At 49.0% G+C, this 26758-nt stretch overlaps 1 protein-coding gene across 3 annotated transcripts in view; it reads right to left on the minus strand.

The window, feature by feature from the left end:
- Nucleotides 1–26758, minus strand: part of LOC116972453 (serine/threonine-protein phosphatase 2B catalytic subunit alpha isoform-like) — a 331076-nt gene that overhangs the window by 32228 nt on the left and 272090 nt on the right. For all 3 annotated transcript variants that reach the window (XM_033020185.1, XM_033020193.1, XM_033020176.1), the window contains one exon: nucleotides 1114–1191. In XM_033020185.1, coding sequence (XP_032876076.1) covers nucleotides 1114–1191 — 78 coding nt within the window. The remainder of the gene's footprint in view (nucleotides 1–1113; nucleotides 1192–26758) is intronic.

Here is a 26758-nt window from a genome sequence, read left to right on the forward strand (position 1 = left end):
TGATGTGGGCAAGATGGGCTGAAGGGCCTGTGTCCATACTGCATCATTCTATGACTATGTGACATAGAGGATGTTGGCATCTGCTGACAGGATTACGCACAGAAGGGGGAAGAGTTCCTCTCACTCCATTGGTCACACAATGGCCAGAGCAGTGCCATTAGTGGGAGAGTCGAGGACCAGAGGGCACAGCCTCACATTAAAAGGACGTACCTTTACAAAGGAGATGAGGAGGAATTTCTTTAGTCAGAGTGTGGTGAATCTGTGGAATTCTCAGCAAGTCATTGGGTATTTTTAAAGTGAAGATTGATAGGTTTTTGATTGGGAAAGTTCATAAGTGATAGGAGCAGATTTAGCCCATTCGGCCCATCTCCGCTATTCAATCAATGGCTGATCTATCTTTCCCTCTCAACCCCATTCTCCTGCCTTCTCCTTTGAAAGGTGTGAAATGTTATGGAGTGGAGTGGTGTTGACTCGAAGGGCTGAATGGCCTAACTGCTCCCCCGTCCCATGGTCTTATCGATCTGCATTCAATCCTCACACTCGGATGAGGGGGAACCTCATTGAAGCTTACTAAACAGTGAAAGGCCCGGATAGAGTGGAGGTGGAGAGGATGTTTCCATAGAAACATAGAAAATAGGTGCAGGAGGCCATTCGGCCCTTCATGGCTGATCATGACTCTTCCACTAGTGAGAGAGTCTAGGATCAGAGGTCACAGCCTCAGAATTAAAGGAGGTTCTTTTAGGAAGGAGATGAGGAGAACATTTCTTTAGTCAGAGGGTGGTGAATCTGTGGAATTCTTTGCCACAGACGGCTGTGGAGGCCGTTAATGAATATTTTTAAGGCAGAGATAGATAGATTCTTGATTTGTACGAGTGTCAGGGGTTATGGGGAGAAGGGAGGAGAATGGGGTTGGGAGGGAGAGATAGATCAGCCATGATTGAATGGCGGAGTAGACTTGATGGGCCGAGTGGTCTAATCCCACTCCTATCACATGACCTTATGAACTTATGATTCCACAAACACCATCACACAGAGTTTGCTTTAATGCACGGGAATTAAACATTCAACGTCAACAGCAAGCATTATTTTTCTGAGATACAAACAAGCTCCTACCCAGCATCCTGTGCCTCGTGCGCTCGGATTACTGATAATAAATTATTGTGCTGTAGGAAATCGCACACGGCAGGATAACTGCAAAACAAACAGAGTCAACGCATCAAACATTGGTATCATTAGCTTTCGACAAGATCCTTAACCAACGACAGCAATAGCAATGTGTGTAAAGGGAAGGTGGATAAACGCAAGTTGATGCAGTGGGGTTAAAGTGATCGTTTTACAGTATTTCCACAGCAACTGTAATCACCTTAAGATGTTATGAAATGCTTGTGCAGTCTGGTCATGTTGTAATGTGGGAGACACACTGGCCACTTCATGGAATGTAACACCAAAGAACTGCAGATGCTGGTTTATACCGAGGATAGACACAAAGTGCTGGAGTAACTCAGCAGGCCAGCCAGCATTTCGGGAGATCATGAATACGTGACGTTTCGGGAGGGGACCCTTCTTCAGATTGTGAAAGGAGGATTCTGACTGTGAAAGTTGGGTCCCGACCTGAAACGTTACCTACCCTTTATCTCCAGAGGTGCTGTCTGGCCCGCTGAGTTACTCCAGCATTTTGGGACAGTAAGGGCAGTAGTTGCTTGCTGCCTCACAGCACCAGAGAACCGGGTTCGATCCTGAATATAGGTACTGTCTATTCAGAGTTTTACGTTCTCCCTGTGACCGTGTGGGTTTTCACCGGGTGCTCCGGTTTCCTCCCACACTCCAAAGATGTGCAAGTTTGTAGGTTAATTGGCTTCTGTAAATTGTACCTCGTGTGTAAGTATAGTGTTAGTCTACGGGGCGATCGCAGTGGGCTGAAGGGCTTCTTTCCACGCTGTATCTCTAAACTAAACTCCACTTTGGTATAAACCAGCATCTGCCGTTCCTTTTTAATACATTTTATTTCATCATTGCCACCTCAAATGTTCGATCAAATGAGCGTGGCAGGATTTCACCGATCGGTTCCTGCCTATCCCAAATTCGTCAGTAATTTTCCCACCATGTCATGAGGCTGAAGGGCCTGGAGTTACTTGACATATCACTGCCGACTTTCAATGACGGAACATGACAAACCTTCTTCCAATGTTCCGCCTTGTGGCTAACAAAGATACGCAAAGCTCTGTCAAGCCAACAGCTATCCACTCCTTTGCTTCCCATAACAACCAGGGACCATTTCATTCACTGGATCCCCATGATTCACTGCGATCACCCCTCATCCAGTGCACCCCCTCCTAATCTGGGATCAACTCCATCCAGTAAAACATCATTGTGCGGCACGGTGGCGCAGCGGTAGAGTTGCTATCTTACAGCGGCAGAGACCCCAGATTCCATCCTGACTACTGCCTGTACGGAGTTTGCACGTTCTCCCTGTGACCTTGTGGGTTTTCCCCAGGAGATCAGGTTTCCTCCCACACTCCAAAGACGTGCGGGTTTGTAGGTTAATTGGCCACTGTACATCGTCCCAAGTGTGTAGGATAGAACTAGTGTACGGGTGATTGTGGTTGACGTGGACTTGATGGGCCAAAGGGCCTGTTTATTTGCTGTGCCTGTATGACATTCCATCTCGCTGTATGGAACCAGCTGCCGGAGGAGGTAGTTGAGGCAGGTACTTTGGACAGGTACATGGATAGGATAGGTTTAGAGGACAGGTGGGACTAGTGCAGATGGGGCATGTTGGCCCATGTGGACAAATTGGGCTGAAGGGCCTGTTTCCACGCTGTGTGGTTAAAAATAAAATCACAGTGCCCTTTAAATCTTCTAGTAAGAGTTACCCCAGCACTTCACGTGGATCTAGTTGGTCGATTGAGCCTGAGAATACACTCAGCTGTTTCCCTAAGCTGGACTCAACGAGTTCCAGACGCACTCGTTTCTACAGAAGGACTTCACAAAGCACAAACTGTGACAAAGATGCCAGGATAAAAATGAAAGCTATTTCACAGATCTTCCACTGGCTGTCTCCCACTGTCTGCAGAGAGAGAGAGCTTTGGAAAAAGCTACTCAGAAGTTGTAAGTGATAGGAGTAGAATTAGGCCATTCGGCCCAGCGCCTACTCCGCCATTCAATCATGGCTGATCTATCTCTCCCTCCCATCCCCATTCTCCTGCCTTCTCCCCGTAACCCCTGACACCCGTACTAATCAAGAATCTATCTATCTCTGCCTTAAATATATCCACTGACCTGGCCTCCACAGCCGTCTGTGGCAATGAGTTCCACAGATTCACCTCAGGTCCCTGCACCCCACTGCTCTGCAACCACCCTGTGGTACCCAGAACACATTGTGGCGCAACGGTAGAGTTGCTGCCTCACAGCGCCAGAGACCCGGGTTTGATCCAAACTACGGGTGCAGTCTGCATGGAGTTTGTACGTTCTCCCCGTGACATGTGTGGGTTTTCTCTGGATGCTCCGATTTCCTCCCACTCTCCGAAAACGTGCAGGTTTGTAGGTTGATTGAAGTCTGTAAACTCTAAACTGCCCCTAGTGCGTAGGATAGTGCTTGTGTACGGGGTGATCGCTGGTCGGCGTGGACTTGGTGTTCCAAAGGGCCTGTTTCCGCGCTGTACCTCCAAAGTCCAAAGATCTTTTAAAGCAATCAATTTTTTCTCAAACCTAAGTGTGCACAGTCCAAGCTGTGGGATGTGACCACCAGGGCAGGGTGGGCCTGTTGTCACCAGCGAATGTCCGTTCCTGCAGGATTTCCTGGCCGTGGGGAACTGCTGTCTGCTGCTGGAGATAAGATCTGGTGAAAGGAAGGCCGGCCTCCGTGTCGGAACCAGCACAGAATGCTGCACCCGCCACGGGACTAATGGGGCAGTCCCACTGTGCCAGCTAATTCAAGAGATCTCCCCTGTTAAAAAAAAAATCAAACTCGTGGTAAGCACGTAGAATGCACGTTCTGGGTACGTCGGAGCTCGGGACGGCTCGTAACGCTAACGGCAGGTTCTCGGGAAACGCGGTAAGCTCGTGAAGACTCGTGAAGATTTTTCAACATGTTGAAAAATGTCCACGAGACCCCCGAGTACCTACGAGCGGCCATTACCGTAATTCTCCGAGTTGGAATCCGGGGAAACTCTTGAATTAGCTCGTACAGTGGGACAGCCCCATAAACTTACAACTGGTCCTAGGTAGACAAAAATGCTGGAGAAACTCAGCGGGAGAGGCAGCATCTATAGAGCGAAGGAATAGGTGACGTTTCGGGTCGAGACCCCGAAACGTCACCTATTCCTTCGCTCCATAGATGCTGCCTCATCCGCTGAGTTTCTTCAGCATTTTTGTCTACCTTCGATTTTTCCAGCACATGCAGTTCTTTCTCTTACAACTGGTTCCTGTTCACATGCAGAATACACAAACAAGAACGATAAAATGGCGAGGCACAGTGGCACAGAGTTGCACACTGAACAATTTCTTCTGGTTTATTATATTGTGTACAGTGTTTTATGGTGACACAGTCTGTTTTGCTGCAGCAAGGAAGAATTTCCTTGTTCTATCTGGGACATACGACAATAAAACACTCTTTTGACTTTTACAAAGCCCGAGACTGGAGTTCGATCCTGACTACTGGTGCTGTCTATACAGAGGTTGAGTTTAGTTTAGTTTAGTTTAGTTTACAGCGCGGAAGAAAGCCCTCTGGCCCACTGAGTCCGCACCGACTAGCTGTCTCCGTGTATTAATGCTAGCGTACACACACACACACAATGGACAATTTCTACACTTATACCAAGCCAATTAACCTACAAACCTATACGTCTTTGGAATGTGGGAGGAAACCGAAGATCTCGGAGAAAACCCACGTGGTCACGGGGAGAACGTACAAACTCCGTACAGACAGCACAGCACCCGTAGTCGGGATTGAACCCGGGTCTCCGGCATTGCAAGCGCTGTAAGGCAGCAACTCTACTGCTGCGCCACCGTGCTGCCCTGAGGTATTTACTAGTCTATTTAAGGTTCCTATGCCTTTGCGCTGCTGCCCACAGATCATTGCAACTCACTGCGCCTGGTCGATTGAAGCCATTCACCTTAATGCCTCTATCATTGATTGCATTTTATTGTATATATTCAACAATTATTATAATTAAATTAAATTGATTTGAAAGCTAATGATTTGTCTGGACACATGAATGGATCTGGTCTCTGCCTGGATCCACAGGGAACCTGCTGTTAAAACCCCAACCATGTTCCTTATAAGGCAGCATGGGTTTTCTCCGGGTGCTCCGGTTTCTTCCCACACTCCAAAGATGTACAGGTCCCTTCCTACACAGGTCTGTAGGTTAATTGACCTTGGTAAAAATTGTAAAATTGTCCCTGGCGTGTTGTGCAGTGCTAGTGTACGGGGTGATCGGGGTGGACTCGATGGGCTGAATGACCTGTTTCCACTCTGTATCCCTAAAGTCTAAAGATGAGACTCTAGCGAGAGTTGATGGGGGGTCAGGGGGGAGGGAGAACAAAAATAAATGGGATTAACGCGGGACAGTGTAAATGGGTGGTTGATGGTTGGTACAAACGTGATGGGCTGAAGGGCCTGGATCAGTGCAGCATCTCTCTTCGTGAAGAACCCCAGACCTGACTCCCGTGATAGAGGAAACCCACTAAATGCCTCAATTTCACTTTGCATGAGTACAGCAGGCAGCTGCCGAGATATTGGAGCACGATTCAACTCAATCTACACTCTCACCGTGAAGTGTCTGGGTTGCACTAGAGATTCTGGGCTGCGTTTCTGCATTATATTGTGGTTTTTATTTATTGAACTTCTTTTCTTTTTGTTTGATTATATTATATACAGCAAACCCTTGTTAGACCACAGGGAGGGGGGTTATGGTGTGTTATTGCCGATTATCCGCTATAACCGGGTAAGAAATCGCAAATTAGTAGAGTATCATGGTACAATGGGTTGTCAACATTCTCACTCCAAAATAAGAGACAAAAGGTCAAAATACGGGACAAATTCTCGACGGCAATTCGTTGACCGACTCGGCCATGGCTGGGTGAATGATGAGTTGGTCCGGGTGCTGGACTGCACACAAAGCCCAGCCGGCGGGCCAGCTGGGGAGTTTTGGCCCGGGCCGAGTGACATCGTGCGCCCCATCCGTCTCATGAACCGATGATCAGCCATGAGAAGGAGGGGTGGTAAGCGAAGATAGGACAGCTGCCCAGGCTGCCGACCGACGGGGCCACGGGCGAGGCGCTGCTGCTGCACTCCATGGGCTGCATTACTTCGGGACAGGTGAGGCGGGGCCGGAGGCGGCGCTCCGAACCGACAGTCTCCTCGACCCGAGTAGTAGCAGCCAAATACAGAACAAGGGCGGTCCCGTGCAGGACAAACCAATTTAGCCCAATATACGGGATGTCCCAGTTAATACTGGACAGTTGGCAACCCTACGACACACCCACGAGTGGAGAGCTGCAACATGGCCACCATCTCTCACTGCCCAGTCCTGTGGAGATGTGTCGCATCGTTCACAGCGTACAATCATATTCAAACCAGTCAAAAACAAAAACACCACTGAAACACACACGGCTGATTTAGTCAGTCACACAGCACGGAACCAGCTCCTCTGGCCCAGCTTGCCCACACTCACCAACATGCCCCATCTACACTAGTCCCACTGCGCTTGGCCCGAAGCCCTCTACATCTGTCCTATCCTTATACCTGTCTAAATGTTTCTTAAACATTGCAATAGTACCTGCCTCAACTACCTCGCTCCATACACCCATCTCCGGGTGCTCCGGTTTACTCCCACACTCCAAAGATGTGCAGGTTTGTAGATTAATTGACTTCTGCAAATTAGAAATTTTGTTTATTTCAGAGATACAGCGCGGAAACAGGCCTTTTCGGCCCACCGGATCCGCGCCGACCCGCGATCCCCGCAAATTAACACGATCCTACACACACTAGGGACAATTTTTACATTTACCAAGCCAATTAACCTAAAAACCTGTACGTCTTTGGAGTGTGGGAAGAAAGATCTCAGAGAAAACCCAGGCACGTCACGGGGGGAATGTACAATCTCCGTACAGACAGCACCCGTATTCGGGATCGAACCCGGCGCTGCATTCGCTGTAAGGCAGCAACTCTACCGCTGCGCCACCGTGTTCCAAATGTGTAGGATAGTGCTAGTGTACGGGATGACTGCTGTTCGGCGTGGACTAGGTGGGCCGAAGGGCCTGATTCCACGCTGTATCTCTAAAGTTTCACAATCTAAAGAAACACTAATATCTTTCAATCGATCGTCATGTTTCGTCGCCCTGTGAATCCAGCATTTGTCGCTTTTTTTCAGATTTCCAGCAACTGCAGGTTTTTGATAGATTTTCACACCATACGTTGCTTATGACCAACTGGAAGGTTGTCCATGGCTGGGAGTAGCCGGCCTGCGGTGGAAGCAACAATGTCTGTAAACAAAACAATGAGAGGCTGCAGCCTAGTCACCGGGGAGCCGGTAAACGGACACTGCCCAGTAACAACACAGAGTACTCAGAGTTTACACTGTAGAGATACAGTGCAGAAATAGACCCTTCACCCCACCAAAGATAGACACAAAATGCTGGAGTAACTCAGCAGGACAGGCAGCATCTCTGGAGAGAAGGAATGGGTGACTTTTCTGGTCAAGACCCTTCGGGTTGTCACCCATTCCTTCTCTAATGAGATGCTGCCTGTCCCGCTGAGTTACTCCAGCATTTAGTGTCTCTCTTCGGTGCAAGTCAGCATCTGCAGTTCCTTCCTCTCCGTTCAGCCCACCGAGTCCATGTCAACCAGCCATCACCATAGCATAACTGTGTTCACATATCTGTTGTGCTGCTGCAAGCAAGGATTTCATTATTCTGTCTCGGAACATATGACAGTAGTCTGAAGAAGGGTCTCGACCTGAAATGTCACCAGTTCCTTTTCTCCAGAGATGCTGCCTGACCCGCTGAGTTACTCCAGCACTCTGTGTCCATGTTCTCCAGAGATGCTGCCTGACCCGCTGAGTTACTCCAGCACTCTGTGTCAAACTTCGATTGACAATAAAACACACTTGACAATAATAACCGTAGACCTGCCGTCACCAGTCAGACGGTGCAAGTGTGCAGTCTGCGGCTCAGCACCTCACAGATGTTGCACATGACCATGACCTCTGCCGCCACACTCCAGCGCCAAACCAATAAAAGAAGTGTAGAATGGCCGGCCTTCAGGAAAGCCCAGTCCCCTCTGGTGGCTAAGTGTTGATTTCTGTTTGGCTCTACGCCTGTGAAACGCTTTGAGCATTTTACCTCATTGAGGGCATTATGCAAATAGTTTGTTCCTGAGGCGTTACAAACATTCATCGTAAGGCTACACTGCCAAAGGTCTCCTGTACAACTGCTACTGATGCTCCATCTGGTTAGCAGTAGCAGCACACAGTCGGATGCGATCTTCTGTTAATGTGCAAGAACTCGGTTAAATCTTGTTACCTTCTTTGGTATTTTACTTTAGAAATACAGCACGGAAACAGGCCCTTCAGCACACCGCGTCCGCGCCAACCAGCGATCACCCCGTACACTAGCTCTATCCTACACACGCTAGGGACAATTTGCAATTTACGGAAGCCAATTAACCTACAAACCTGCATGTCTTTGGAGTGTGGGTGGAAACCGGAGCTCCCGGAGAAAACCCACGCAGGACCCAGGGAGAACGTGCAAACTCCGTACAGACAGCACCCGTGGTCAGGATCGATCCCGGGTCTCTGGCGCTGTGAGGCAGCTACTCTACCGCTGCACCACCGTGCCGCCCATTGAAGGCATGTTTACTCCAGACGCTGGATAACAGAGTGGAAGGCAGGGCTGGGGAGTCAGCAGGTCAGGCAGCATGGGTGGAGGAAAAAAGTCACATGTCCATTACCTCCACAGATGCTGCCAGACCCGCCGAGTTCAAGTTCAGGTTCAAGTGAGTTTATTGTCATGTGTCCCTGTATAGGACAATGAAATTCTTGCTTTGCTTCAGCACACAGAAAATAGTAGGCATTTACTACAAAGGCATTTCCTCCAGCACTTTGCACACAACACGGAATCAGGTCCTTTGGCCCATCTAGTCCAGGTTGACCCAGCCAGCCCATCTACGCATCTATTTGCTCGCGTTTGGCCCATATACCTCTAAATTCTTCCTATCCGTGCACCTGTCCAAGTGTGTTTTAAATGCTGTTAGAGTACCTGCCTCAACTACCTCCTCTGGCAGCTCATTCCATCACCACCACCCTGTGTGAAAAGGTTGCCCCTCAGGTTCCTATTACATTTTAAACCCCTCACCTCAAATCCATGTCCTCTGATTCCCTTACTCTGGGTAAAAGACTGCATTTACCTGATCTATTCCCTCATTAAATTACACACCTCTATAAGATTGCCTCTCATCCTCCTGCGCTCCAAGGAATAGAGTCCTAGCCTGCTCAACCCCTCCCTATAGGGATTTATGCTCAGGATACCAGCTTGTGCAGGGTGTGTCCTTTGGCTGCCGTCTCCATTGGTCGAGGGGGGAGTCAGCCTGCGTAACCATACAGGGGGAACAAAAAGCCTTAATACTGAGTGATTTAATTACTTTCAGCAAGATTCAGGGGCGGCACGGTGGCGCAGCGGTTGAGCTGCTGCCTCACAGCGCCAGAGACCCGGGATCGATCCTGACCACGGCTACTGTGTTTACAGAGTTTGCACGTTCTCCCTGTGACCTACGTGGGTTTTCTCCGGGTGCACCGGTTTCCTCCCACACTCCAAAGACGTACAGGTTTGAGGGTTAATTGGCTTCTGTAAATTGAAAATTGTCCCTAGCGTGTGTAGCATAGCGTTACTGTACGGGGTGATTGCTGGTCGGCGTGGACTCAGAGTTCCGAAGGGCCTGTTTCCGCACTGTATCTCTAAAGTCAAAAGACAGAGGGGTTAGTTTGACTTTCAAACACTCTACGCCTGTGCAAATCCACCTGCAGCAACAGCCTAAGGGGTGCATTGCCTGCCGATTTTAAGAATAGTGTCCGTGTTCGAATCACTCCAAGTCCCTGCACATTCTTGGCACACATTTGCCGGGAACGTGCCCTGACCGGCCGGCCTGGAATTCACAACCATCGAAGGGATCTACAGGATCACTGCATCAAAAAGGCAGCCAACATCATCAGAGACCCACACCACCATGACTCATTTAACTCCTGCCATCAGGAAGAAGGTACAGGAGCCTGAAAACTGTAACAGGAAAAGGTTCAGGAGCAGTTTCTTCCCTGCAGCCTTCAGCCTATTAAACACTACAACCTCAAAATAGGCTCCCATAGACTTGGAATATTATTTTTAACTTTGCAATATTATTGTTGTTTTATTTGTCTTTTTTTATATACATTCTGAACTTTTTATAATGTTGTTTGACAAACGAATGGCATGTTGGCCTTCAAAACAAGAGGAGTTGAGTATAGGAGCAAAGGGGTCCTTCTGCAGTTGTACAGGGCCCCAGTGAGACCACACCTGGAGTATTGTGTGCTGTTTTGGTCCAAATTTGAGGAAGGACATTCTTGCTATTGAGGGAGTGCAGCGTAGGTTCACCGGGTTAATTCCCGGGATAGCGGGATTGTCATATGTGGATAGAATGGAGCGGCTGGGCTTGTACACTATGGAATTTAGAAGGATGAGAGGATATTTTATTGAAACATACAAGATTATTAAGGGATTGGACACGCTAGAGGCAGGAAACATGTTCCCGATGTTGGGAGAGTCCAGAACCAGGGGCCACAGTTTAAGAATAAGGGGTCAGCCATTTAAAATGGAGATGAGGAAAATCTTTTTCACCCAGAGAGTTGTGAGTCTGTGGAATTCTCTGCCCCAGAAGGCAGTGGAGGCTAATTCTCTGGATGCTTTCAAGAAAGAGTTAGATAGAGCTCTTAAAGATAGCGGAGTTAGGAAATATGGGAAGAAGGCAGGAACGGGGTACTGATTGTGGATGATCAGCCATGATCACATTGAATGGCGGTGCTGGCTCGAAGGGCCGAATGACCTACTCCTGCACCTATTGCCTATTGTTTATTATGGTTTATTCGGAGTACTATGTTTACATATTCTGTTGTGCTGCTGCAAGTAAGAATTTCATTGTTCTATTTTGAGACATATGACAATAAAACACTCTCGACTCTCTCACTTAACAAAGCCAGTGGCGTAATCAGATTTGAACACGCCACACATTTTACAAGCTTGCAACCTCATCTTCTCCGCTTGACTGCAAAGTACGCAGCTATTTAAATGTGTACGGAGTCCAAAAAAGGGATCATTAAACAAGATGGTCACCAAGAAGACAAGATAGTGACTAACAACACGGTGGTTGCTATCAACACAGGATAATCAGGCATCGATCCCAGGGGACACTCCTACCTACATAGGCTGGGGCGATGGTGGGTCTCCCGCAAGGGCTGGCTGTAGTAAAGCATTTACAAGGCAGCTGGACAAACATAGGGGGTGGGGTGGGGGGTGGTTGAGGGATAGGAAGGGAAGGTGATACTGGAAAATGGACAATGTGTGGGAGGAGTAGAAATAAGGAGATGCAGATGATGCAAAGTGCTGGAGTAACTCAGCGGGTCAGGCAGCATCTGTGGAGAACATGGACACAGAGTGCTGGAGTAACTCAGCGGCTCAGGCAGCATCTCTGGAGAAAAAGGATGGATGACGTTTCGGGTTGGGACCTTTGTTCTGACTGAAAGTAGGTAGAGGGGAGGTGAGGAGCTGGAGGGGTGAAAAGACCAGGACCAATCAGGGCCACAACAGATGATCTCAGGCAGAGTGGTCTCCTGGTAGGCCCATTGCTGGCTAAGGAAGATGTGTTCTCATGCGGGATACAATGAGGAGAACCATGGATCTGGTTCAACAACTAGGGTGGAGGGGAGGGAGAGGGGAGGGGAGGGGAGTGTGAGTAGAAGATACTTAAAATTTGAGAATTCAACATTCATGCCGCTGGCTTGTAAGCTACAGGGTTGGGTGGCACCCACCTTTAGTTTAGTTTAGAGATACAGCATGGAAACAGGCCCTTCGGCCCACCTGGTCCGCGCTGACCAGCGTTCCCCGCACATTAACACTATCCTACACCCACTAGGAACAATATTTACATTTACCAAGCCAAATAACCTACAAACCTGTACGTCTTTGGAGTGTGGGAGGAAACCGAAGATCTCGGAGAAAACCCACGCAGGTCACGGGGAGAATGTACAAACTCCGTACAGACAGCACCCATAGTCGGGATCGAACCCGGGTCTCCGGCGCTGCATTCGCTGTAAGGCAGCAACTCTACTGCTGCACCACCGTGACCGCCCATGAAATACCTCATCAAAGACCTTCTGATAATCCAGGTAAACCACATCCACTGACTCTCCTATGTCCATCCTGCTGTTACTTCAAAGAATTCCAACAAGTTCGTCAGGCAAAATCTCCCCTTCAGAAAACCATGCTGAATTTGGCCCATTTCGGCCTATTTTATCATGTGCTTCTAAAAGATCTTACCAACCACTGAAGTCAGACTAACCGGCCTATAGGTTCTTCTCTTCTGCTTCGCTCCCTTCTTGAACAGCGGAGTAACATGTGCAATTTTCCAATCGTCTGGGACCACCCCTGACTCGAGTGATGCTTGGAAGATCATCACTAATGCCTCCACAACCTCTAAAGCCACCTCTTGCAGAACCATTCAGGTTTCTATTCCCTCTCTCAGACCATGCAATCAAAATCTTCACCTGGTGGTGCACCAGTCTCAATCTCCAGGCAACAGTCAGATTCAGCAGCACAGCATCACTATGATGGTGCTTTCAATGAAAGGACTGACAGAGAAATGCCACGGAGCAGTGACACCAACTCTTGGAGGGAAGGTTAAGTTATTTAGCTTTAGGTTTTTATTATTGTCCCGGGTACCAAGGTACAGTGAAAAAAAGCTTTGTTTTGCACGCTATCTAAGATCAGATCAGATAGGCCATACATAAAAACAATCATGTCAAACTCCAGTACAATAGGTGGAGCAAAGGGGAAGATACAGAGTGTAGAATATAGTTCTCAGCATTGTAGTGCATCAGTTCCAGAGACAAAGTCTAATGTCCGCAATGGGGTAGAGGTGAATCAGACAGTACCCTAGCTTATGGAAGGGCCTTTCAGAAGCCTGATAACAGAGGGGAAGAAGCTGTTCCTGAGTCTGGTGGTGCGCGCTTTCAAGCTTCTGTACCTTCTGCCGGACGGGAGCGGGGAGAAGAAGGAATGATGTCTTTAATTATATTGAACAAAAAGACACAAAGTGCTGGAGTAACTCAGCGGGTCAGGCAGCATCTCTAGAGAATATGGACACAGAGTGCTGGAGTAACTCAGCGGGTCGGGTAGCATCTCTGGAGAACATGGATTGGTGGCGTTTTGGATCAGGATTGGGGCGCAAGCCTCCGGCGGAAGGGGGTGCAGGAGTGGGGTAGCCACTGAGCCGACCCCTGCTCGTAGCACCCGGGGGCCCGGCCTGTAGGGGGAGTCGCCGAGCCGGCCCCTGCTTGTCCCCTGAAGACCAGAGACCGGGAGGATGGAGCCGGTGATGACAGACGTGACGGGCGAGGAACGAGGCCGGTGAGAGAGGAGAGGAAACCGGGGTCTGGCCTAACGCACCCTCCAGGTCAGCTGTGGGAGGAACCCCGGGGAACAAAGGTGGACGGGTTAGGTGAGGGACGTGAGTTCACTGGACGATCCACACGTTCAAGGAAGGCGACGGCTGGAGGCCCTGCAACAGCCTGGGGCTCGCCTGGAACGGGCACCGCTCATAACAACTAGAGGGCGGACTGGACTTGGAAAATGGTGCCAAAACATGGCGTCTCTTGCATGCGGGATCCGTGGACTATTTCTGTACACTTGCTAATCGGGGATGTGCTTGGGTACAGCAATACTCTACTGGACTGTAGGTACAAACATTATTGCACTGTGACTTTGCACATGTGACCAATGAAAGCACCATTGACCATTGTTCCGGCATTGATTATGTTGCCCATTTCTACGAGGCAGCATTATGGCATAGCGGTGATCCCACTGAATGACACTGCGAGCAGGCATGTCTACTCCAACGTCAATTGTATCCTCTGAGATTACACATGCGTTATTTCTGTACACTGAGTCCCTGTCCCACTTAGGCGATTTTTTCGGCGACTACAGGCGACTAGGCTGTCGCCACATGGTCGCGGGATGACGCCTGTATGGTCGTGAGTAGTCTCCTCAAGTCCCCTAAAGAATCGTAACGTTTTTCTGGCCGCCGATGTATTTTGAAATGTTCAAAACTTTTTGGCGACTGTGGGCTTGACGTAGCTTGTCTTCTCCTGTCGTAGGTGCTGTCGTAGGTTGTCGCCAGGTGACGTTGGTTGTCGCCGGGTGCTGACTTCGGTGACTTCCATTGGCGCCGACCTAAGTCAACCGGCGACAGATACCGGCGACTGAATTGTCTTCAGTTGTTGCCGACAGGGTCGTTGCTTGTCACGGGGTGGACGTAAGTTGACTTCTGTTGTCGTAGGTTGTCGCCTGTGTGGTCGTAGGTGGACGTCCTCATGGGTCGCCGGTTGTCGGTAGCTTGCCGTGACTTGACGTCGACTAGATGGTAGGTTGTTGTAGCTTGTCGTAGACATTGTCGTAGGGGGGGGTCCAGTAGCCGATTTTTGGACGACCTGCTATGACTGTGACAGTCACTGGCAATCGCCGAAAAAATCGCCTAGGTGGGACAGGCCCTTTACTAATCGGGGATGTGCTTAGGTGTGGCAATACTCTATTAAAGACTGTGTGTAAGAAAATAATTTCACTGTGCATTTGGCATATGTTACAATAAAAGCACCATTGAACCACTGATTTGCTCCCATACACCATAGACATGCAGGTTTGGATTCTGTAATTGTTCTAGTGTGTAGGATAATGCTAGTATATAGGGTGATCGCAGGTCGGCGGGCTGAAGGGCCTGTTTCAATGCTATACCTCTAAAGTCTAAACTGGAACCCACACGATAGTTGCTTCAATGGAATTAATGGTAGCTGGTGGTGTGTGTGTATCCAGAGATAGACAAAAGTGCTGGAGAAATTCAGCGGGTGAGGCAGCATCTATGGAGCGAAGGAAATAGGCAACGTTTCCGGCCGAAACCCTTCTTCAGACTGATCCAGAGATACTGCCTCACCTGCTGAGTTTTTTGTCTACCTTCCATTTAAACCAGCATCTGCAGTTCTTTCTTACACACTCAATACAGCAGACATTTCCCAATCTACATGCAAAACCACTTCAATTATTGAACAGCTGTTATTAAGAACAACCCAAGAACCCTTCAGTGCACAGCAGGTGGGTGGATAGATTGGGATACAAAGATTGGGAGTGTAATTATCTTTTCTATTCCGATTTGTGCGTGTGAAAGGCCACGCTAAGTTAGTCACAGACGTGAATAGCAGCTCCAGTGTTGTGTTCAATGTGAACCTTTGCTCACCCATGAAGAGTTCAAGTCAGAACACTCGATTTTCCGTTGCCAGGTTCCTAATAAAACAAGGCTTGCGGGAATGAACAATCGTGTCAGGTGCAGATCGAATCAGGCCCTTTCTCCTGGCAGCTTGCGTCTTCAAGGGGAGCTGTAGGGCGAACCGCCGAGCTGGCCCCTACTCGTAGCACCCGGGGGCCCCGGCCTGTAGGGCGAGCCGCCGAGCTGGCCCCTACTCGTAGCACCCGGCCTGTAGGGGGAGCCGCTGAGCCAACCCCTGCTCGTAGCACCCGGGGGCCCCGGCCTGTAGGGCGAGCCGCCGAGCTGGCCCCTACTCGTAGCACCCGGGGTCCCGGCCTGTAGGAGGAGTCACCGAGCCGACCCCTACTCGTAGCAGCCGGGGGCCCGGCCTGTAGGAGGAGTCACCGAGCCGACCCCTGCTCGTCCCCTGAAGACCAGAGACCGGGAGGATGGAGCCGGTGATGACAGACGTGACGGGCGAGGAACGAGGCCGGTGGGAGAGGAGAGGGAACCGGGGTGTGGCCTAACGCACCCTCCAGGTCGGCTGTGGGAGGAACCCCGGGGAACAAAGGTGGGCGGGTGAGGAGAGGGGACGTGGGTTCACTGGACGATCCACACGTCCAAGGAAGGCGACGGCTGGAGGCCCTGCAGCAGCCTGGGGCTCGCCTGGAACGGGCACCGCTCATAACAACTAGAGCAAGGACTGGACTTGGAAAATGGTGCCAAAACATGGTGTCTCTTGCATGCGGGATCCGTGGACTATTTCTGTACACTTGCTAATCGGGGATGTGCTTGGGTATAGCAATATACTGGACTGTAGGTACGAACATTATTGCACTGCGTGTTAGCACTATGCACATGTGACAATAAACACAGCATTGAGTCGTAGAGCTGCACAGCACAGGAACCGGGCCTTCAACCCACCTTGTCCAGGCTGCTTTATGTTTACTACATTGGGCTAGCCTCATTTGCTGACATTAATGGGAGAATCTAGGACCAGAGGGCACAGCCTCAGAATAAAAGGAGGTATCATTATAGAGGGTGATGAATCTGTGGAATTCATTGCCACAGAAGGCTGAGGAGGCCAAGTCAATGGATATTTTTAAGTTGGAGATTGACAGATTCTTAATTAGTATGGGTGTCATGGGTTACGGAGAGAAGGCAGGAGAATGGGGTTGAGAGGGAAAGATAGATCAGCCGTGATTGAATGGCGGAGTGGCCTTGATGGGCCGAATGGCCTGCTTTTGCTCCTAGAACTTATGAAAGGAGATGAGATGGGATTTCTTTAGCCAGAGGGTGGTGAATCTGTGCAATTCATTGCCACAGGAGGCTGTGGAGGCCAAGTCATCGGGTATTTTTAAAGTGGGATTGACAGATTCTTGATTAGTAAGAGTGTTACAGGTTATGGAGAGAAAGCAGGAGAATGGGGTTAAGAAGGAAAGATAGATTGGCCATGATTTAATGCAGCAGACACGATGGGCTGAATGGCCTAATTCTTCTCCTATAACTCAGGGGTCAGGCAGCATCATTGGACTCCTTTCTCCAGAGTTGCTGCCTGAGTTACTCCAGCATTTATGTTTTGCTCATTTTTTTTAAGGTCTTACTATCCACCATAATTGCACAAGGCAAGTTCTCCCTGTGACTGCGTGGGTTTTTTTCCGGTTGCTCCAGTTTCATCCCACACTCCAAAGACGTGCAGGTTTGTGGGATACTTGGCTTGGTATAATTGTAAATTTTTCCCTGGTGTGTGTACGTTAGTGTGCGGGAATCGCTGGGCTGGTGAGCTGGGGAATGGTTAATGGAGTTTGTTGCATTTTGGGCAGTCTAACAAGGGCAGGACCCTACACAGTGAACGGTAGGGGTCTGGGGGGTGTTGCAGAGCAGAGGGATCTAATAGTCCAGGTACATACAGTCTTGAAAGTGGCATCACAAGTAAATAGGGTGCTCAAAAAGACTTTGGCACATTGGCCTTCATCAGTCAGAGTATTGAGTGCAGAGTTGGGAGCTCATGTTGCAGTTGTATACGAAAATGGTGAGGCCACATTTAGAATATTTAAATTACCTCCCCCCTCCCCCCTCCCCGACTCCATCCATGGACCCAAGCAGTCTTTCCAGATGAGGCAGAGGTTCACCTGCACCTCCTCCAACCTCATCTATTGCATCTGCTGCTCTAGGTGCAGCTGCTCTACATCGGTGAGACCAAGCGTAGGCTTGGCGATCGCTTCGGTTCGAAATAACCACATGATCTCCCGATGGCTCAGCACTTCAACTCCCCCACCCATTCCGTATCCGACCTTTCTATCCTGGGCCTCCTCCATGGCCAGAGTGAGGCCCACTGTAAATTCGAGGAGCAGCACCTCATATTTCGCTTGGGTAGTTTACACCCCAGCGGTATGAACATTGACCTCCAATTTCAGGTAGTCCCTGCTTTCTCCTTCTTTTCCATCCCCTTCCCAGCTCTCCCACAGCCCATGTTTCCACCTCTTCCTTTCTTCTTCCCGCCTCCCCAACCCCCACATCAGTCTGAAGAAGGGTCTCGACCCGAAACGTCGTCTATTTCCTTCACTCCATAGATGGTGCCTCACCCGCTGAGTTTCTCCAGCATTTTTGTCTCCCTTCCAAAAGTTGAGGTTGTGCACACAATCTTTCTGATAGCATCTAAAGTGATTGAGCCATAGCGCTGTACAGCATGCAAACAGGCCCTTTGGCCCACATGGTACATGACAACCACCTTGGCATTCTGATTTAGTCCCATGTCTCTTTAAGCCCTTCCTTTCCATGGATCTGTCCAAAGATTTTTTTTTGTCATAATTGAGTCCACTTCTATAGCTTCCTCTGAAGACTCATTCCAGAGTGAAAAGTTTGCTCCTAAGGACCCTCTTAAATTGAGTCATACAGCGTGGAAACAGGCCCTTTGGCCCTTGTGTCCCCCGTCCCCTCGCTATCAAAACATGGAGGGGACGGGGAACACAATTTTTTGGCGGCCACGCGCGCATGCGCACACTCACACACACGTGCGAGGCTTCGGAGGCTCAATCCAGCGCTAAAAACTGAGATTCTAAAATCGTGATCACAAAAACTTGGGGGGGATGTCCCCCACCTCTCAAAACATGGGGGGGGGACGTGTCCTCTCTGGCCCCCCCGGGTTTTCCGCCCCTGCTTTGGCCCAACTTGCCCACCCCAACTAACATGCCCCATCTACACTAGTCCCACATGCCCGGCCTTGGCCCATATCGCTTTAAATCTTTCCTATCCATGTCCCTGTCTAAATCTCTCTTAAACGTTGTGATAGTCTCTGCAACTACCTCCTCTGGCAGCTCGTTCCATACACCCACCACCCTTTGTGTAAAAATATTACTCCTCTTCCTTTTAAATCTTTCCCCTCTTACCTTAAACTTACGTCCTTTGGTTCTCAACCCCCCTGCTCTCGGCAAAAGACTAGCCTGCTGAACCTTTCCCAATAGCTCAGGCTCTTGAGTCCTGGCAACATCCTCGTAAACCTTTGCTGCACCATTTCCAGCTTAACAACTCATTTCCTATAACATATGGATCAAAACTGAACACAATATTCTAAAAAGGTAGACAAAAATGCTGGGGAAACACAGCGGGTGAGGCAGCATCTATGGAGAGAAGGAATAGGCGATGTTTTGGGTCGAGACCCTTCTTCAGACTAATATTGGGGCGGGAAAAGGAAAGGAAGAGGCAGAGACAGTAGGCTTATGGGAGCGCTGGGGAGGGGAAGGGGAGAGAGAAAGCAAGGACTATCTGAAATTGGAGGTCAATGTTCATACCGCTGGAGTGTAAACTACCCAAGTGAAATATGAGGTGCTGCTCCTCCAATTTGCGCTGGGCCTCACTCTGGCCATGGAGGAGGCCCAGGACATGGGATTCGGAATGGGACGGGGAGTTGAAGTGCTGAGCCACCGGGAGATCAGGTTGGTTATTGCGAACTGAGAGGAGGTGCAAGTGAACCTCTGCCTCACCTGGAGAGACTGCTTGGGTCCTTGAATGAAGTCAAGGGGGGAGGTAAAGCGACAAGTATAGCATTTCCTGCGGTTGCAAGGGAAACATAGAAACCTGTAAACATAGAAAATAGGTGCAGGAGTAGGCCATTCGGCCCTTCGAGCCTGCACCGCCATTCAATATGATCATGGCTGATCATTCAACTCAGTATCCTGTACCTGCCTTCTCTCCATACCCGCTGATCCCTTTAGCCACAAGGGCTACATCTAACTCCCTCTTAAATATAGCCAATGAACTGGCCTCAACTACATTCTGCGGCAGAGAATTCCAGAGATTCACCACTCTCTGTGTGAAAAATGTTTTTCTCATCTCAGTCTTAAAAGATTTTCCCTTTATCCTTAAAGTGCCAGGAGAGGGGGTAGTTTGGGTGGGAAGGGACGAATTGACCAGGGAGTTACGGAGGGAGCGGTCCCTGCAGAAAGCAGACAGGGGAGGAGATGGGAAGATGTTGCCAGTGGTGGGATCCCGTTGGAGGTGGCGAAAATGTCAGAGGATAATCTGTTGTATGTGACGGCTGGTAGGGTGGAAGGTGAGGACAAGGGGGACTGTCCTTGTTACGAGTGGGGGGGATGGGGAGTGAGAGCAGAGTCACGGGGTATAGAAGAGACCCTGGTGAGAGTCTCATCTATAGTGAAAGAGGGGAACCCCCGGAACGCCCTGGTGTGGAACACCTCATCCTGGGTGCAGATGCGGCATAGACGGAGGAATTGGGAGTAGGGGATGGAGTCCTTACAGGAAGCAGGGTGGGAAGAAGTGTAGTCCAGATAGCCATGGGAGTCAATGGATTTATAGTAGATGTCGGTCAGAAATCTGTCGCCTGCGATGGAGATAGTGAGGTCTATAAACGGTAGGGAGATGTCGGAAATGGTTCAGGTGTATTTGCGTGCCAGATGGAAGTTAGTGGTGAAAGGGATGAATTCAGTGAGTTCTGCATGGGTGCAGGAGGTAGCACCAATGCAGTCGTGAATGTAGCAGAGGTAGAGTTGTTACGAGTGGGGGGGGCAAGAAGGCTCTGCAGAGAGTAGTGCGTTCGGCCGAACGCACTATGGGAACTTCACTCGCCCCCCTGCAGGAACTATGCATCAGGAGGTGCAACTCCAGAGCCAATAAAATCATGGGAGACCCCTTCCACCCCTGCAACGGACTGTTCCAGCTGCTACGGTCAGGCAAACGCCTCCGTTGCCATGCTGTGAGAACGGAGAGGTTGAGAAGGAGTTTCTTCCCAGAGGCCATTCGGACTGTAAACTCCTATCTCACCAGGGACTAACTTTACTGAACGTTTTTCCTTCCAATATTTAATATGTAAAAGAATATGTGTGTGTTTATGATTGTGTGTATAGTTTGTTTGGTTGTTTGTTTGTTTGTTTGTCTTTTTGCACAAAGTCCGCGAGCATTGCCACTTTTCATTTCACTGCACATCTCGTATGTGTATGTGACGAATAAATTTGACTTGACTTGACTTGACTTGAGTTCGGGGATAGGGCTACGGTACGCCTCGAACAAGGATTGTTCGACATGCCCTTTAAAGAGGCAGGCATAGCTGGGGCCCATACGCGTTGGATTTGGAGGAATGGGAGGAGTCAAACGAAAAGTTGTTAAGGGTCAGCTTTTGGAAGGCATCTAAAGAGAGAAACTGAGCAAAGGAAAATGTTGAATTAAATCAAGTCTGTGGCGAGGTGAAAGGTGAGTTATAGGGACAGATTGAGCAGGTTGGGATTCTGTTCCCTGGAGCGCAGGAGGATGAGGGGTGATCTTGTAGAGGGGATAAAATCATGAGGAGAATAGTTCGGGTAGACGCACAGGGTCTCTTACCCAGAGTCAGGGAATTGAGTACCAGAGGGCATAGGTTTAAGGTGAAGGGGGAAAAAATGTATAGGAATGTGAGGGGTAATCTCGGTGGGTGTATGGAACAAGCTGCTGGAGGAGGTAGTTGAGGCAGGGACTATTGCAACGTTTAATGAGCAATTGGATAGGATATGTTTAGAGGGATATGGGCCAAACGCGGCAGGTGGGACAAGTATGGATGGAACGTGTTGGTGTGGGCAAGTTGGGCTGAAAGGCCTGTTTCCATGCTGTATGACTATTAATCTATGTACTACAGCCACTTGGGAGAAGATCTTGCATTTGTTCTGCATCTGTTCTAATCTCAGCCGTGGTTAAGCAAATATATAGATATCCGATGCAGGAAACTCAGCGATGACTGTGTACAGCAAGTTCCCACAGGCAATGTGATGTGGATAACATCTGTCTTCTGCCTTGATGACGGCGGGATAAGTACGGGACAGACAGGAGATCTCTCTGCTTGTTGGGGTAACGCCATGGGGTCTTCAGCACACGCTCAACGGCTCAATTAAGGTTCTTGATGAGTATGGGTATCAGATATTATGGGGAGAAAGCAGGAGAATGGAATGATAGATCAGCCATGATTGAATGGCGGAGTAGACTCATAAGGTCATAAGGAATAGGAGTAGAATTAGGCCATTTGGCCCATCAAGTCTACTCTGCCATTCAATCGTGGCTGATCTATCTCTCCCTACGAACCCCATTCTCCTGTTTTCTCCCCATAGCCCCTGACACCCGCACTAATCAAGAATCTATCTATCCAGAGATTCACCAAAGACTCGATGGGCCAAATGGCCTACCTCTGCTCCTATGACTGATGAACTTCTGTCTTGCTCTGAGCCTCAGCCTAATGCCTCACCCAACAGACAGAAGACAAGGAAGATGAGAAAGAAAAATCAGTTCATTTAAAAAAAAAAGCTGAATAAAGTGGCTGGTTTACAAATCAGTGCAGTCTGCAGCTTCAGAGGAAACGCAATTCCACCTGCAGCCATTTCCTCACCAATTACAGCTTCCACACCCACACCATTTATCAGGCCAGTCAATACAGCTACCGATCAAATAGCAAATGCAGCTCGCTGGCACTCTCACAGGTCGTGTTCTTGATGAATGTGAATGCTGTTACTTCAATGTAGCCTACAGTTTAGCATCCATAATGGGACAGAATTCATTATTCAGTAGTCACCACAATCACATTATCGAAGAGAAAAAAGCACATTTTATTTACAAAACTACTGAAATATTTATTATTCCCAAATGAAGCAGGAAGTGTTAAGTTTCACAATACATCTTTGTGCTTTTGTTTATGCTTACGGAGTTCATAAAACTGTTTATGAAGAATAATCTGGTTCTCCATACCGATGCTGACGCAAGAACAGATTGTGCTGAAGAGGGGAAACGCAATGTGCCCTCATTAATGGACACAGGAATCTTCAGCAAACCCAACCAGGAGAACATGGACACAAAATGCTGGAGTAACACAGTGGGCCAGGCAGCATCTCTGGAGAACATGGACACAGAGTGCTGGATTAACTCAACGGGTCAGGCAGCATCTCTGGAGAACATGGACACAGAGTGCTGGAGTAACTCAGCAGGTCAGGCAGCATCTCTGGAGAACATGGACACAGAGTGCTGGAGTAACTCAGCGGGTCAGGCAGCATTTGTGGAGGGAATGAAGAGGTGATGTTTCGGTCGGGACCCTTCTACAGACTGATGAAGGTGTGGAGAAAGGTGGGAAACAGGCGGGTTATGGAGCAAGGCCTGGCAAGTGATAGGCAGATACAGGTGAGGGGTGGGGGCTGGGTAGGTGACAAATGCTAGAGGTGAAAAGGAGACAAAGGAGTGTCAGATTAGTAGGAGTGAAATATAGCCAGAGGGAGGGATATAGGTGGAAGGAGAGGAGACATAAGGGGATATAAAAGGAAAATGAGGGACTTGGGAATATTGGGGAGTAGGAACTTTCTCTCCCCACGCCATTAGTGTGAAGAAGAGTCTCAATTTGAAACATCACCCGTCCTTTCCCTCCATAATCCTAATCAAGAGAGAGTCAAGGGAGTTTTATTGTCATATGTCCCAGATAGAACAATGACGTTCTTACTTGCTGCAGCACAACACAATATGTAAACATAGTAGCCTGTAAACAATATGAGTGAGAAAAATAAAGTTCAGTGTGTATATATACACTCACAAAGTACACATACCTTATGGATATATACACACACACATAAAACACACACGCACACTCACACAAACGTACACACACAAAACAAACAATAGTAGTGCAATGATAAAAATAATATTAACAATAATAATAATACTAATAATAGTCTATTGTAGTTCAGAGCTTATTTGGGTTGTAGTGTTTAATAGCCTGATGTCTGTAGGGAAGAAGCTGTTCTGAACCTGAACATTACAGTTTTCAGGCTCCTGTACCTTCTTCCCTGATGGCAGTGGTGAAATGAGTAGTGTGACCAGGATGGTGGGGTGTCTGATTATGCTGGCTGCCTTTTTGAGGCAGCGACTACGATAGAATCCCTTCGATGGTGGGGAGGTCAGAGCCGGTGATGGACTGGGCAGTGTTCACAACATTTTTGCAGTCGTTTCCGTTCCTGGACGTTCAAGTTGCTGAACCAGGCCATGATGCAACCAGTCAATATGCTCTCTACTGTACACATGTAGAAGTTCAAGAGAATCCTCTTTGACATACCAACTCTCCTTAATCTCTCAGGAAGTAGAGGCGTTGATGTGCTTTATTTATATTTGCATCTAGTGTGCTGGGTCCAGGAAAGATCTTCGGAAATATGCACGCCCAGGAATTTGACGTTTTTGACTCTCTCCACCATCGTCCGTCGATCGAAACAGGATTGTGAGTCCTCATCCTTCCTCTCCAAAGTCCACAATCAGTTCATTGGTTTTACTGTATTGAGAGCCAGGTTGTTGTGCTGGCACCATTTGGTCAATCGGTCGATCTCACTTCTATACTCTGACTCATCACATCTGTAATTCGTCCAACAACGGTGGTGTCGTCGCGAACTTGAAGATGGAGTTCGCACTAGTGTCCGGCTACACAGTCATGAGTATAGAGTGAGTAGAGCAGGGGGCTGAGCACACAGCCTTGAGGTGCTCCCGTACTGAATTGTATGAGGAATGAAGTTTTTCTGCCAATTCAACAGACTGTGGTCTGTGGATGAGGAAGTCGAGGATCCAATTGCAGAGGGATGCGCAGAGACCCAGTTCCGTGAGCTTGGTAACCAGCTTTTTTTTTTTTTTTTTATTTATCTTTATTAATCAAAAAATATTAAAATATTAAATAATTTACAATACAATAAAACAAAAACACACCACCATAATACAGAAACAAATATAAAACTATTATACAACTATGTTACATCCTTGTCAAGGATGCATTCAACCCCCGCGGTGCCCAGCGGTCCCGAAATCCCCAGGGTGCCCGTGACAGCGCGTATAGTCCCTCTCACACCACCCGGCACGGAGTAACCCCGGAAAAGGGCAGGTCAGAGCCGGCTCGGTTAGTAGGCCTCTTCCGCCTGGGCGCCGTGAATCCGCGAATGGCAGCTTGGCTTAGGCCCAGGAGCACCAACCAGGACATCTTCCACCCTACCCTCCGTCCCATACACACAGGGTGTCCAAAGTGAGGATGGTGGGTGAGAAATGCAGCCAGAAGGCAAGGAGCAGCCCCAGCTGGTAACCAGCTTGGAGGGGATGATGGTATTAAATGCCGAGCTGTAGTTTATTAACAACAGCCTGACGTAAGTGTTTTTATTGTCCAAGTGGTCCAGTGTGGAGTGGAGAGCCAGTGAGATTGCATCCTCCGTTGACCTGTTGTGACGGTAGGCAAACTGTAGTGGGTCGAGGTTCTTGTTGAGGTAGGAGTTGATATCCACCATAACCAACCTCTCAAAGCACTTCATCCCCACGGATGTTAGTGCCACTGGTCGATAGTCATTGAGGCACGTCACCTTACTCTTCTTGGGCACTGGTATTATTGATGGCCTCTTAAAGCAGGAGGGAACCTCAGACCTCAGTACAGAGAGGCTGAAAATGTCCGCTCCAGGCAGTTGGTCTACACAGGTTTTTAGAACTCGACCGGGTATACCATCAGGTCCAGGCGCTTTCCGAGGGTTCACCGCCCTGAAGGATCTTCTGATGTCGGCCTCTGTGACTGTGACTATAACACCGTCAGGGCGTATGGGGGCTCGGGAAGGCACGTCAGTGTTCTCCCTACCGAACCGTGTGTAGAACGTGTTGAGCTCGTCAGGGAGTAATGCTTTGCTGTCGTTTGAGCTGCCTCCTGATTTCGCCTTGTAGGAGGTGATGGCATTCAAGCCCTGCCACAGCTGCCGAACACCCGCCCGGCCCGCCGGCCATGTTTCTGGACACCATGGAGGCCTCCGCGGTGTTTCCAGGTACAGTACTTACTGTTCCTGCGATCCTCCACCAGGTCGGGGATTCCCCTGTGATCGGGAATTCCCTTAGTCAGCAGCTCCGTTGCTGCCGGGAGATCGCAATAGGGCTAATTCGTTGAAATGCATCAGCAGCTTGTCAGTTGCAGCGCTGGTTTCTGCTGTTCCTTTCATACAGGTAAGCTGAGAACTACTATATTGGATGAGTCGCCACAGACAGGAGCCGTCTTGTACACACCAACCAACCTCCCTTCCATCGACTCCATCTACACTTCACGCTGCCTGGGCAAGGCCAGCAGCATAATCAAGGACCAGTCTCACCCCCTCTTCTCCCCTCTCCCATCAGGCATGAGGTACAGGAGTGTGAAAACGCACACCTCCAGATTCAGGGACAGTTTCTTCCCAGCTGTCAACAGGCAACTGAATCATCCTATCACCAACTAGAGAGAGGTCCTGAACTACCATCTACCTCATTGGAGGCTTTGATCTATCTTTAATCAGACCACTGGACTTTATCTTGCACTAAACGTTATTCCCTTTATCCTGTATCTGTACACTGTGTACATTGTAATCATGTATAGTCTTTCTGCTGACTGAACAGCACGCAACAAAACAGCTTTCACTGTACCTCGGTACACTTTACTATATGCTTTAGAGATACAGCTTGGAAAAAGGTCCTTCAGCCCATCGTGTCCTTACCGACCTGTGATCACCCCGTACACTAGCACTATCCTATGCAAGAGGGATCATTTTATCGGTCAATTCACCTACAAACTCTGTACGTCTTTGGAGTGTGGTTGAAAACCGGAGAACCTCGTTAAAACTCACTCACAGGGAGAGGGTACAAACACCTTACAGACAGCACCCACAGTCAGGCTGCGCCATCGTATACGTGACTATAGTCACAGAGTGATACAGCGTGAAAACAGACCCTTTG

The sequence above is a fragment of the Amblyraja radiata genome, chromosome 1 (assembly GCF_010909765.2).
Source record: "Amblyraja radiata isolate CabotCenter1 chromosome 1, sAmbRad1.1.pri, whole genome shotgun sequence".
NCBI lineage: Eukaryota > Metazoa > Chordata > Chondrichthyes > Rajiformes > Rajidae > Amblyraja > Amblyraja radiata.